This window comes from Gorilla gorilla, chromosome 3, assembly GCF_029281585.2.
Source record: "Gorilla gorilla gorilla isolate KB3781 chromosome 3, NHGRI_mGorGor1-v2.1_pri, whole genome shotgun sequence".
Lineage (NCBI taxonomy): Eukaryota > Metazoa > Chordata > Mammalia > Primates > Hominidae > Gorilla > Gorilla gorilla.
In genome coordinates this window covers 184,154,180-184,168,473 of record NC_073227.2, presented here as the reverse complement: position 1 = coordinate 184,168,473, position 14,294 = coordinate 184,154,180, and the positions used below count along the sequence as shown (strand labels likewise).

Genomic DNA, 14,294 nt, shown 5'->3' with positions numbered 1-14,294 from the left:
TACAAAGAAACTCTCATCCATGAAGAGGGTCCAGTCCGGATTTTCTGGGGCAGTCTCCTTGAGATCCTCCCTGGCTGCATAGGTCTGTACCACAATGTGTTCACTGTCATGTTCAGATTCCCCAGTTTCCTTGGGGAGGAAAATGGCTGGATTTGGGTGAGAGCAAGTTCTTAGCTGAACTGCTGACCCTGCTAACAGCAGAGCCTGATATTTAAGGAGCTGGCTGTCTGTTAGCCAAAGGCTTCCCCTAGAGGACAGCAATCCTTCTACATTGTGTGGAGTGTAAACAGTTAAGCCATTTCCCAGGGTTAATTTGGTGGCTTCTGCTACCAGTAGGGCCACTGCTGCGACTGCTAGAAGACATGCTGTCCATCCCTTGGCTATCAAATTAAGCTCCTTACTCAGGTAGCCCACTGGCTGTTGAGCGGGTCTCCGGGCTTGAGTTAAATCTCCCAGGGCCATTCCCTTCCTCTTGGATACATAAAGATTGAGGGCCCTCCTCGGGGAAGGCTGAGGGCTGGTGCCTTAAGTAGGGCTTGCTTTAACTGGTTAAAGCCCTTTGGGGCTTCAGTTTCCCAGGTCAGGAAGTGAGTTTTAGCTGCCTGAGTTTCTTCATGAGCTGACATAGAGGTCGGGCTATCTCACCATACCCAGGTATCCAGTCTGCAATATCATGTAATGCCTAAAAATCCTCTTAGTTGCCTGAGGGTCTTGGGGAGGGGGAAGGAAGAAATGGGCTTAACCCTTTCTTTCTCTAATGCTCTGGTTTCCTCAGACAGCAGTAAACTCAGTTACTTTACTAAAGTCTGGCAAAGCTGGGTCTTAGATTTTGAAACCTTGTATCCTCTGTCAGCTAAGAAATTATGAAGAGCTTTAGTGCCTTCCTGGGAATCTTCCTCACTTGGGGCACAGAACAGAAGATCATCTACATATTGCAAGACCTGGTCTGAGGATGAGACAGTGCCTGTCCAAACAAGTGAGGACTGTCTCGAAATCCCTGAGGCAGCACCATCCAGGTTCACTGGGAAGTTTGGCCAGAGGGATCCTCAAAGGCAAATAGGTATTGAGAGTCAAGATGTAACAGTGTGCAGAAAAAGGCATCCTTTAAATCTAGGACTATAAACCATTTTGTTCCCTCAGGTATTTGGGTTACCAAGGTGCAGGGATTAGGAATTATCAGATGAATTGGGACTATGGCTTCATTAATGAGGCAGAGGTCCTGAACTAGTCTCCATTCCCCATTGGATTTTTGCACTCTTAGTATCGGGGTATTTCAAGGACTGTTACAGGGTTTGAGGAGGCTTTGCGTTTTCAGGTTATTATTATGGTTTCTAGCCCTTTCCTAGCCTCTAGCTTTAGGGGATATAGTCTCTGGTTAGGAAAAGAAGTGGGATTTTTAAGGTGGATCTAAACTGGCCTATCAGTTTTAGCTCGACCTATTCTTTCTTGAGCTGCCTACACTTCTGGATTAATATTGGCTTCCATTAGGGGAATACAAAAAGTCTGTCCCAGGGCCATGAGGATGCTAGTCCCTATGCAGGCTAAAATGTCTCTACCTAATAAAGGAATGTGACTTTCAGGCGTGATCAAGAAGGCATGTGTAAATAACAAGTCCCCCTGACTACAAGTAAGGGGTTGAGAGAAAAATCGTGTTAGTCTTTCCTATAACACCCACCATGATTGTGCTATGGGAAGAGGGGAGGCCTGGATTGGAGAGGAGAACAGAAAGACTGGCTCCAGTGTCCAGGAGGAGGTCCGCCCTCCTCCCTTCAATTTCCAGCATCACCCAGGGCTTCTGAGCAGTAATGGCAGTTTCTGTAGTTTCCTTCTAATATCAGGAGCTGCCTGGATAATAAACTTGTCCTTTAGAATGAGCTATCCCTCAATTGAATCAGGGGACAAAGAGGTGTGTTTTACTAGTGCCTCTCTCACCCTTTCCATGAGGGCTGAGGGATTCTCATCTGGCTTCTGGTCTATTGTGGACAACGTAGAGTAATTAAGTGGTTTGCCCCTAGTTCTTCTAAGGCCCTCTAATACACACATTAAAAGGCGTTTCCTTTTCCATTAATCTATGGGGTCACAGGGAGTCCAATCAGGATCGTCAAGAGGTATAGCCTCTCTTCATATTGGGAATGGTTGTTCTGTTATTTCCTCACCTTCTATATCTCCCCTTTTCCTTTTTGGCCTACATAAGAGATATGTTTTTCATCTCCGAACTTCTCTGCTGCCTGCAGAGTGCCTCTTTTTCAGCTGCAGTGAGGGTTTGGCTTAGAAACAGCATGACATCCCTCCACGTGAGGTCAAACACTTGAGTTAAATTTTAGAAGGCCTCTATATTCCTATCAGGGTCATCAGAAAATTGGCCCAAGTCTCCCTTTATTTGCCTAAGGTCCTGTAATGAGAAGGGAACTTGCACCCTAGTGGTGCCCATTCCATCTGGCATTTTTTGTAGGGGTCAGAGTGAAGATGGGGCAGTGGAGAGCTTTGGAGATGGGGGAGCTGGAGGAGCCAGAGGAGCCAATGGCACAGTCACAGGGCATCCTGGATAAGGGGGACAGGAAGAACTGGTGGGGCACTTAGAAGTTGCCTCCAATGGCTCCTTAAAAACTTGCTTTTCTGACTTAGTCTACTCTCTACAGACTTGCCCAATATGGCCACCAAGAGGGCTTAGTCGATTGTGCAATGCTTGCAAAGGTCTGAGTTGTCTCTCAAGGCAAAGAAAGCCTGTACATAGAGGAGCTTGGGCCACTTGCCCTCCCATCTACAAACAAGGTCTAATTGTTGGATAAGATTAAAACCAAGGCTCCTTCAGCTGGCCAGGTCTGTTCATTTCCAAGATGGTAAGAAGGCCACGCCCTTGTGCAAAGGAAAATGAGCCACTTTTTCTTCAAAGTCTCAAGGTCAAAGGAGTTCCAGTGCTTCAGAATGTACTCCAGAGGAGTGCAGGCCAAAGATGGCTTGTTATCCATTTAGAAAAGAGACAAGAGGCATCCCTCAGTCTCCTTGTTCTTTTCAGTGTGACCCAGGGTGGAGGGGAAAGACAGTGAGAGCATCACCCCAACTGTTCTCCCTCCTTGGTTCCTGGGTCCTGGCACTGTAGTGCCACCCATAGTTGCAGGTATGACCCTCAAACCATGGTACCACAGGAACTAAGCAATGGGGCTAGTCACGCTACTATCCCATGTGACCTTAGTCCTCTGCTTGGTGATTACCCTTTGACCTCCTAGACTTGTGTGGTCTGCATGACTCCTTGATGGATGGGTCTCGAGAGAGACTATGTAACAATTGCATTTGGGCAAGACCCCTTAATGGAGGGAGTATACTGGATTGAGCTTTATAATCTGCTCTTATGGACCAGATTAGAGAATTTATTCTTAGGTAGTGGTTCCAGTTAACTTCGAGACACAAAATCCCCTTTCTATTTAGATGCCATTCTAGTTGTAGGCAGAATAGGCGTCTTAAGAGAACATAAAGGTCAAATGGTAGCCTTTCTGCTAATGGAGAGAGTATTGAGATTAAAATGTGGTTTTGGAGGACATTTTTCTCCTCACTGCTGAAAGCAGAGTTCTCCCGCTTGCAGAGGGGGCAAAAAGTTTGGTCTCTAGCAGACGGAAGCAAAACAGAAAAGAACTGGAAAATCTCCCTGTCTGTAGAAAATCACAAAAACAGCAATCCTTTGATCTGCATTCCTGGTTTCTAAGGTGGTTGCTAAGCCTGCCTAATTGAATTTTTTCCAGGGCTGTAAAAACTCCTGCTGCATTGCATACAGAGAGGAAATGGGAGACATGGTGACAGTGGAAAGGAAAGGAGGAAAGTATAATGTGCAGTAGGAAAGCTTGGAGATCCTGTAGCTGACACCTGATTGGGCAGTTGGGGGCTGGGGACAGTCCAGAAGCCTTTAGATAGCACCAGGGTATAGCCCTGACCAGACAGAAATTTTCAGTTGCTCCAGGACCTCTCCCAGCCCCACAGGATGGCCAGGTTCTCCATGAAAGGAAACTGGTTTGGAACAGGGCCAACATTCCCAGCACCCTGAAGACACTGGGAGATTGACTAAGTCCTCCCCAGCAAGCCTCTCCTCTGAGTCTTCAAGAGCAGCAACTTGCCCTGGTGGCTCCTTAATCAGCTGTCAAATGCCTGGGTTTTTGATAGTTGAGAGAATAAAAACTGAGGATGAGAAGCCTCGCAAATTAAAGTATAGAGTCCGCTCCTATACTTATCCTGCCGATAAATTTACCTTCAAATCCCGGATGGGTCCCCAAGTATAATATGGCCTCATTGTCTGGGGTAAATACCAAGGTTCTTGGTCTCACAGCTGAGGAAATCAAGAACATGAACACATAACCACAGAGAGTGAGACTGGAGCAGGAGTTTATTCGGCAAAAGAAAAGAACAGCTCTCGGTCACAGAGAGGGGTCCCAAACAGGTTGCCAAGTTGTAGTAAAAAATGTCAGTTTTTTATAAATGGGCTAGTAAGGAGGGTATGACTTATCTTCCTAGGGCCCGAACAAATGGTTAGGACCAGGTGTGCTATCTGCATAGAGCAGGGTCTCTATCAGCCCCCACCCCATTCTTTGATCATGTGGGTACACTCTTAGTTTATGCTGCTCTGTGCTGTTTGTCTGTGTGTGCTAAAAGGGAGGGAAGAGTGTCTGTGCCTATTCCCAGGCACCTTCTTGCAGCTGCAGGTATCTCACCTGTGCATACTTCCAGCTTCCCTGTCTTAGTATGCCTAAAGAAGGGGAAAGAGATATGCTTATGAAGGCCCACTGTTTTTACTGGGACCCATTGTATGTATGTGAAGTTTGGTGATTACCCAGGAAACTTCCCACTCCGTGCCTGAGTTGCTTATATGTGTTTTACAGCCTGATTGTCCAGGCTGCTCTTTGTTAGAAAGGAAGTGATTTCTTTGAACTGATTGAGGTTAAAAAGGGAGCTATTTCTGAGCTGCTTTTTGTTAGAAGGAAAGTTTTCTGCCAGGGACTCACCCTAACTCTCTACCTAAATAATTTCTATCTCCTATAACACAAAGATACTGGACCAAGTATGCTCAGTTCCTTTTCCCAAGATCACCAGTCAGATGTCACTCTCTTATCTGATAAGTCACTCTCTTACAAGCTGAGTGTGAGAGGAGACTAGGTGGCAAGAGATGCCTAGTCTCTAATCTATAATTTCTGTCCATACTCTCAAATGAGTCCAGTACAGTTTCAGTCCATTTTGAGTTAAAATAGCACTTATACCTCTCTTTTCCCTACTACACTAGTTGGCAATGCAAACATATGACCTTGACTTAAATTAGTGCTACAATATATAAATAGGAATAGCAACTCACCCAAACAGTCACATAACCTGCTTTTAACCATTTTGTGATATATATTAGAAAATCTCATCATTTTTATCTAGCAAGTGCATTGTAGGTTTCTGGAAATGTAAATGTGTCTATTCATGTATTTTTAAACACTGAAATAGACTAAGATCGATCAGTGACATTTATAGAAATAATTTAAGTTTTACGTGCTCCCTTTGAAATGTAATATGCCATTTAAATTGTAATTTAATTCAAGGTAAATTCTCTCATAATGTTAATAGTGACCCTGTAAGCTACACAGTCTTCCAAGGAGTTTTTTTGGATTTAGTCTTAGGTTCAAGACTTCAGGCTAAGTTTAGCAACTGTTAGAAATAATGCGGTTGAGAGGAAGGCTGTGAAAGTAGGTAAATTCAGGACATTCTAAACAAGCACTTAGAAAAATTACCATTTGTGAAACACTGACCTACTTCAAAGCTAGGCATAGGTACCACTATCATTATGTTGAAACACAGAAACATTTCCACCACACAAACAAAAGATTTTTATTTAAAAACAGTAGCCTTTCTTAGATATCATCAGATTAATTTAAATTGAAAGAATAACAGATATTATCTGTTAAGTCATATTCCTTACTCTGATTGTCCCATTGAGCTTTATTCTTTCTTTCATTCATCCATTCAAAAATCCTTATAAGATTTATTCTGTTTCCAGGCACTTAGAGAAACAGCTGTGAATTAGACAAAGATCCTGGGCACCTGAGACTTAATTTTATGAAAAAACAGACAATAAAGAAGTAAATAAATATAATTTCATGTGAAGATAAATACTATTTAAATAAAAACAGTGAGCAATAAGCTAGGAAGTGATTGGTATTGAGGGGTGCACTTACATTGGGTGGTCTGGAAAGCTCTCTCTTAGGTGTAGTGTTTGAGTAGAACCATAAATGAGTAAAAAGGCCACGTTAATATGAAGAGAAGAGAGAACAGAAAAGTGAAAATGTCACACGTGAAGAATTAACTTGGTGAGTTGAAGAGAGATCAAGACCAGTGCTCATGTGAAACAAGGGTGGGGAAGACGGTAGGAGATAGAAACTGGAGAGGTAAGTAGTGGCCAGATCAGGTAGACTGTTGAAAGCCAAAGCAGGGAGTCTGAATTTTATTCTAAGTGTGCTTACAAATATTTAGAGTTTATAAATAATTAAGCAGGAAATTACAATGATCTTATTTATTATCCCCTGTGAAGGTCTCCTATTTTCTCAGATTAACAAATTCATGGTTCTCTTTAAAAGTCCAGCTCAAACACGCATTGTAAAGCCTTTTGTCATTGTCAGTGAGGCAGTGGTTGGGTGGTCCTGTTTAACCAGCTTTCCTAGAGGTGACTTCTCCCATTCAGTTCTATTCAAGTCAAAGATGAGTCTTGGAGACTGTCTCATGCTTTAGTAGTTTATTCTGGCATCGCTCTTAAAAGATAGTGGGAAGAGGCTGGGGGTATAGACCAGATAGTCAGGGCTCGGATGATCAAGACAGTCTCCAACCAGAGACTGTTCTCAGTGTTGGGGGTTTCTTCCCCCTTTTTAAAACCTGTATTCAGCTTGGTCAGTTATCAGATGTTTCTCTCATAAATGGAGTCGAAGCTATTCTTACAAGGGTAAGCTTTAAGGTTCATGAAAGTTGCATCTGTGCTGAAGTGGCCTGGTCTCCTGGAAATCACTGGGCCAGGGGTGGAAATCTCCAGGGCCAGTTAGTATTATATTGATAAATACATTTAGTATCAGCCCCTCAAGACACTTGAGTGAGCCTTATGGCTATAATTAATCTTATAGCCACGATATATCTCTTATAGTATATTTTCCTTAATTTTCCAAGTATCTTCTCTGTCTTTAGTTTTCCCATTTCATACATTCTTGCATTTACATGGTACATTTCTCTACTATAGTACCTTCTGCTTGTTTTCAACTTGTCTGTTCTACTGAACTGTTAACTCCATAAGGGTAGGGACTGTGTTTATCTTCCTGTATGCATAGTTTATAATGCAGTGCACAGCATATCGTAATGTTAAGAAAATGATTACTGAATGAACAAATAAGTATTTCAATTATCCCATAACTTATGCTTCTGGTCTTAACCTTTCTGTCAAATTCCAGTTTCTTATTTTTAAATGCCTATTTACATTTTTAATTGTCTAGTTTTTCTTCAGACTCAACTTCACATACCCACATCTCTTTCCAACTTCTCCATTTAATTAATTAATTAATTTGAGAGGGAGTTTCCCTCTTGTTGCCTAGGCTGGAGTGCAATGGTGCAATCTTGGCTCACTGCAGCCTTTGCCTCCCGAGTTCAAGCGATTCTCCTGCCTCAGCTTCCCAAGTAGCTGGGATTACAGGTGCCCACCACCATGCCCAGCTAAGTTTTTGTATTTTTAGAAGAGATGGGTTTTCGCCATGTTGGCCAGGCTGGTCTCAAACTCCCGGCCTCAGGTGATCTGCCTACCTCAGCCTCCCAAAGTGCTGGAATTACAGGCGTGAGGCCCTGCGACTGGCCAACTTCTCCGTTTTTATTGGTAATACCAACTTCTTTCTAATTTCCTTGACCAGAAATTTTAGAGTACTTTTATTCTTCCCCTGATACTGGGGATTTCCTTTACTCTATTTCATTGACTCTAACCCTAGTTCAGACTTTTTATCACCCTAATTCCTGGAAAAATGCAACACAGTGGCTGGCTGGGGAATAATTCTGGCTCAAATGTCTTCCCTTCTCAAATCTGTACTGCATGTCTTTGCAAGATCATTGTTAATTAAATATTTTATTCGTGAGTTCATGCATTGTTCCATTTTCCAAGTATTTTTGCACACTGAATGTATGACATGCCACTCCCTTACTTAGTGCTCACATGAACTAAATGAGATAGTATTTTTATCTCCATTTTACAGATAAGGAAATTAGGATTTAGATTAACTGCCCAAAGTCAGTAACACCAAACACAAAACGGTAGAGCTGAGGCCTGAACACAGGTCTTTTTAGTTGAAAACTCTGAGCTCTGCTTAATCATTGTGCTAGTAAGTTCGTATCCCAAGTTTAAAGTCCTTCTTCACTTTGGAGGATTTCCATGAAATAGCCTACCAATCCTACTTCCCATTTCTGCTGCACTTGGATTTTCTATTTCATATTTCAAATATTTTTCTATTTATCTCCTGTGCATTGCCCTTCTCTACTTCAAGTAGATTGTAAGCTTCTTAAAACCTTACTCTTATTACACTTGCCTTGCATTTCTATGAAGATCTACTGTTGTAGATGACACACTAAATTCTCAGTGAATAATTTATAAAATCTTTAGCACAGTCCTTGGCACATATGCATGTTTAACAAATGGTATCAATGATTACTATTACTACACAGGGACTGATGCATCAAATTGAAGACCTAATAGGAAACCAGAAAATTCTGCTCTCTTCCTCAGTCCTACGAACTCTTGCTTGCTTTCTCCACAATTTAGACTAGTGGTTTCCAACAATAAGTGAGTACATTTCAGTCTCATAGTCTCATCTCTCTACTACGAAACAGTGCTAAGTATGATATAGACATCACCATAACATGAACAACACAGCAAAATTTTGTCCATTACTGCTCTCTTTGAGGGTACTTTGGAGAAAGGAAAATGGAATAGTTGTAGTTACATTTTTGAAAAAATGGTTAATACCCTATCTATCGACAGATGGATCTATTGATGGATAAACTTCATTTAACTTTCATGAAGTTACTAGCGTCTTGTCAAGACTTCCTGGCTCAAGTTTCTGATGTACAGAACTTAGCATTCTTCAGGCACCCCCCGTTGTATAATCCCTGCTTCATTTTGGCGCTTCAAGCAGAATTGGTTCACATGCAGCAATAGGAAAATCCGACATTCAGGCCTTGAATGGTTCACATGACGCAGTGAAAACGGTCGATTTAGGACCTCTCTAGTCCTGATTATTTTTTTTTTGAGACGGAGTCTCGCTTTCTCGCCAGGCTGGAGTGCAGTGGCGCGGTCCTGGCTCACTGCAACTTCCGCCGGCTGGGTTCAAGCGATTCTCCTGCCTCAGCCTCCCAAGTAGTGGGGATTACAGGCACGCGCCACCATGCCCAGCTAATTTTTGTATTTTTAGTAGAGATGGGGTTTCACCATGTTGGGCAGGCTGGTCTGTGAACTCCTGACCTTGTGATCCGCCCACCTCGGTCTCCCAAAGTGCTGGGATTACGAGCGTGAGCCACAGCGCCCGACCCCCTAGGCCTGATTTTCGAAGATATGACGCATGTATCCTGCCCCCGCGAGCGCCGTCGCGCCGTCGCGCCACATACGTCACACGCTCTTCGGAAAGCGTTGCTGCGTAAATGGCGGGGGCGTGTCTTTTGGCTCCTCCGCGTGTAGTTACCTGAGAAACGCGGGAAGTTGGGCCCAGGCAGTGTTGCTGCGGTTGCCTAAGTTGTTTTACTATTTCTGGAGAGAGCCGTGAGCTTGTCCAGGGGCCCCGATCCTGAGGCCGACCCGGTTTCTGGCGCGGTGCGATGGAGGTAGTGGAGGCCGCCGCCGCTCAGCTGGAAACTCTGAAATTCAATGGCACCGACTTTGGAGTTGGGGAAGGTCCGGCGGCTCCGTCTCCGGGCTCTGCTCCTGCGCCAGGGACACAGCCGCCGCTACAGTCGTTTGAGGGGTCCCCGGACGCTGGGCAGACCGTGGAGGTTGAGCCTGCCGGGGAGCAGCCTCTGCAGCCCGTTCTGAACGCCGTCGCGGCCGGGACCCCAGCGCCGCAGCCACAGCCGCCGGCTGAATCGCCGGCCTGCGGAGACTGCGTCACCTCTCCAGGAGCCGCAGAGCCTGCGCGGGCGCCGGACTCCTTAGAGACCTCGGACTCGGATTCGGACTCGGACAGGTCGGGTGCCTAAGGGACCCGGAGCTGTGGGGAGAGGTCTTGTATGACCGGCGGGGGTGGCCGGGGCCTAGGAGCCTAGAGGTTGCTTGTGTGGGCCCTGGAGGGTGGGCAGGTCGCTAGTGCTCCGGGCTCACGTGTTGAAGTATTGGCTCCGACTGCCCCTTATTCGCTGCCTCTCAAAGCAGGTCGCGTTGTTGATCTGAGCTTAGTACTCACTAATTTCCTAAATTTGGTGTCCTGAAGGGTTCTATGTATAGATCGTATCATTTTTTGTTAGACTTTAGAAAACCCGAGGATCTTAGGTTATTTCCGTAACTACTCAGTTTAGGCCGTACTTTTGTGGTTATAGTTGAGTTTTGTGTCAGATCTGATTTTTTTTTTTTATCATCACATCTAGGCTTTGTTTTTTGAACCACATACATTGGGGATCAGGAAAAGTATTATTTTTTGTGTTTCAAAGCTGGCTCTTGATGATTACGTTAATTTATAGAATCCTTGTAGGGAACACGTGTTTATGAAAGTAGCCAAACAGTGTTATTTAGTAGTATCTTATGCTTCTTACGTTTTGTGAGAGCCTTTCCCCCTTGCCCCCACACCTGTCTTTTAAATATGAAATCTCTGGGCTGGAGAGGACTCCAGCATATGGGATGTTACTAAACCACACTGAACATTGTCTACAAATAGTTGAGTGTGTTGAGTGGGGTACTGAACAGGTTAACAAGATAGACACGTGTTGAGGAGGTGAGAAGTTTAGTTTTCAGGGAAGTCATCAGCGGAGAGTGGAAGTGAAGAAGGCTGAAGGATTTGAGTAGAAGGAGAGGGTATGAAATGTACTGGGAGGGGGAAGTAACAACTGTAAACAAGGTTGGATTTCTTGGCAGTGCTAAGATTGCAGTATAATCATCTTGTGGGATTTCAGAGCTCATTTTACTAGCAAAGAAAAGTAAATGGTAGATGATTTGGGGATACGTTTTGAAAGCAGAAGGGATATGGCGTCATAATAGGCCAACTTAGTGTCAGGATACTACTTCTGACTCTGTGGGTGATGGCAGAGGATACCAAATATTTGAAGAAGTCAAAAGGGGCACAACTTTTTGCCAGTTAACAGCAGTGAAATCAAATGGAAACTGAAGAAGCAGGTTTAGTTAGTATAATGCACTTTTTCTTGTTTTAACTTGCTATGAGTGTGGGTGTATAGGCCATTCGTACAAAGGTGGCCAATATGCCGTCAGAGATTGGACATGGAGTTTAGAGATGTCATAGCCGAAGATTTAGGCGTTAATGTCACATGGATGATGACTGAAATCATTAATGTGTATGGGATTATCCATGAAAGTAGTAGCGAAAGAAGAGAAAGTAAGGATGGAACCCTTAAAAATAGTATATAAAAGAGCTTGAAGTGGGGAGCCAACAAACAAAATTTAAACTGAGACAGTGGTTGCTGTTAACGATAATTTCTGTGGAAGATAAAGACCAAGTGAGTTTTCAGAAAGTAGAATGGTCTACATACTTTCGTAACTGAGGATTTCCCAAGTTGTCTGTAGCCTGAGAAGAAACTCATTAAGCGATCTGGCAATTAAGCGATCTGGTTGTTGTGACTAAGAGAGGTGCCATGCCCAGAATTCCCTTTTTTTAGTGATTTGTCACATGCTTGCTTATATTCAGACAGGTGTATGATATGTGAGAGTATTGTAATAAGAGGATCTGGGTTATGGCAAAGGTTTGAAAATGTTATTGGTAAACTAAAGACTACTTTCCCAATACCATATCAGTTTTGAAGTGCTAGTTTTGAATTAACAGCAGTAGTAAACATGTAGTAAAGTTGATATTTCTTAATTGCATAATCTTATTTTAATATTAGAATAAGCAATAGTAAACATGTATTAAAGTTGATATTTCTTAATTGAATAATCTTATTTTAATATTAGTATAATAATACTGGACTATTTTTTTAACTGTTTTCTTCCCTACAGTGAAACAGATTCAGATAGTTCAAGTTCATCGTCTTCCTCTTCATCTTCCTCATCGTCGTCGTCTTCCTCTTGTATATCACTTCCTCCAGTGCTGTCAGATGGAGATGATGATTTACAAGTTGAGAAGGAAAATAAGAATTTTCCTCTTAAAACAAAAGATGAATTACTTCTTAACGTAAGTACTTAGATTTATTAAGTTTAGTTTGCATGTTTTAAAACGTATTCTGGTACCAATATTGATCTAATTTTGCCTATATCTGCTCCATAAATTTGAAATTTATTCTCAGCCTAATAGGCATGCTTTTGGTATGCCTTGGCTTTCTTATGTAAAAGAGAGTAGTGATCTGGATAATTTCTTAGGTTGCTTCTAACTCTGCTGACCTTTGATAATTGTTCCGAGTATGGCATCAACTTCAGCTTTGAACTTTACATTTTTTACATTCCCTAGAAGAAGATATTTCTTATGTAGATTTCTTTTTTTTTTTGGTCTGCACATCAGAAAATTTTGCTCAATAGCAATTGAAATTTCAATAGCAATTGAAATCAATTTTTTTGGTCTGCACGTCAGAAAATTTTGCTCAGTAGCAATTGACTTTTTAATTGACTGCATTTAGAGAAGTAGAAGATGAAATTCAGAGGGTTGAGCTTGTTAGGATTCCTATTGAACTTTTTGGAGTGTTTTTATTATTACAGTTGGAGAAAACTTGTTAATTGTAGAATGGTATTTATTGGCACTCGATAGGTTTGGTTTGCAAAGTTAACTCTTGCAAGGTTATTTCCTCTTATGCTGTAAACATCCTTAGGAGGATGATGTTAGTCTGATTGAAACCTATGACCCAAGAGGAAAGTCTTCTCAGAATTTCGGAATGTAGGCCATATTATCACATTGTTTTTTTTCCACCCCTGCATGTAGTTTTAATTATTAATGCTTTAAAAATATTTAATGGTCACTAATCATAATTCTTATATAACACTTAAATTGATGAGATAGTTTAATGCAAGATTTGAAAAAATAAATTAAAGCCTACAGGCACTCAGGAGCCTTTTTCATGAATGGATTCTGCCAGTCTGAATTATTTCTCTTTTTCTCTGCTCATAACAAGAAATTCTCGTCTCGCTTATGCTTTATACCTTGAAAACCTTTGGATTTGTATGCAGCTTCATCAGTGGCTCATATTTAATGCTACAGATGTGTTAATATTTCTTAGTGGTCTTTGTACACAAAGGCTCCCAGCATAACTATTTTCTGAAAGTAGGAGACTTGTTTGGTCTTTCTTGCTTGTCTCTTGATCATTTTTCTACATAATTTCCTTATTAGAATATAATAACTAACAAAGAAAAGACCACAGTACTTCTGTAAATGCATACATATCATTATCTTACTAGATTTGCAATTCTTACCTTGGGAATTTCTTCCAATTTAATGCAAAGTGTTAGCATATTTGTTTAGGTATTTTTCTGAACAGAATGTCTCTGTTTTCATCAGAAGATCAAAAAGGATTTGTGGCCCCAAGGAGTCGAAGAACAAGTTCTTTGAGGACTGAGTTCATATGTGATCCTTGTAATTCCCATAGTCCCCAGTGGAGTGCTTTACAGATAATGGGTTCTCAGGCCAAAGTAATACATGATTATAGAATGAGTGTGTGAATAGGCATTTTATTTTTATTAATTCTTTAAGAAATTATTATAGCACACCTGCCATTTGCCAGGTGCTGTAAACAAGACCAGTCCAGTTCCTGCTCTCATAGTGTCTAATGGAGAGACACAGACAGTAAATAAAGTGGAGACAAATAAATTTAATTGCTAAAAATGCTATTGAATTGTGTAAGTGTATGTTTGCCTCAAAAGACAAAATTCCATTTGAATGTTATTAGATTTTCAAACTTGGAATGATGGGTTGCTCTGTTCCTCTCTATGACCATTTCAATGGATCTTTGGGAATGATGGAAGAGGCAATTATAGTCTTTATTTGGGAAACTTATTGGAAGTCCTTCAGACCACTGTGCTGCTAGAGATAGGTAGAGGAATTGATGAGTTTCCCAGTCTGCCCTAAATCTCTGGCTTACAGGTCTGAAAGAAGATATAAGGACTTCTTCGGGGTTTCAAA

At 42.0% G+C, this 14,294-nt stretch overlaps 1 protein-coding gene across 4 annotated transcripts in view; it reads left to right on the top strand.

Moving 5' to 3' along the window:
* Positions 1-5,835: 5,835 nt before the first annotated feature.
* Positions 5,836-14,294, top strand: part of NAF1 (nuclear assembly factor 1 ribonucleoprotein) — a 45,864-nt gene continuing 37,405 nt past the window's right edge. For all 4 annotated transcript variants that reach the window (XM_063705625.1, XM_055384079.2, XM_055384080.2 and 1 more), the window contains exons 1-2: positions 5,836-10,214; positions 12,188-12,362. In XM_063705625.1, the coding sequence (XP_063561695.1) occupies positions 9,850-10,214; positions 12,188-12,362 (540 nt within the window). In that variant the 5' untranslated portion in view covers positions 5,836-9,849. The remainder of the gene's footprint in view (positions 10,215-12,187; positions 12,363-14,294) is intronic.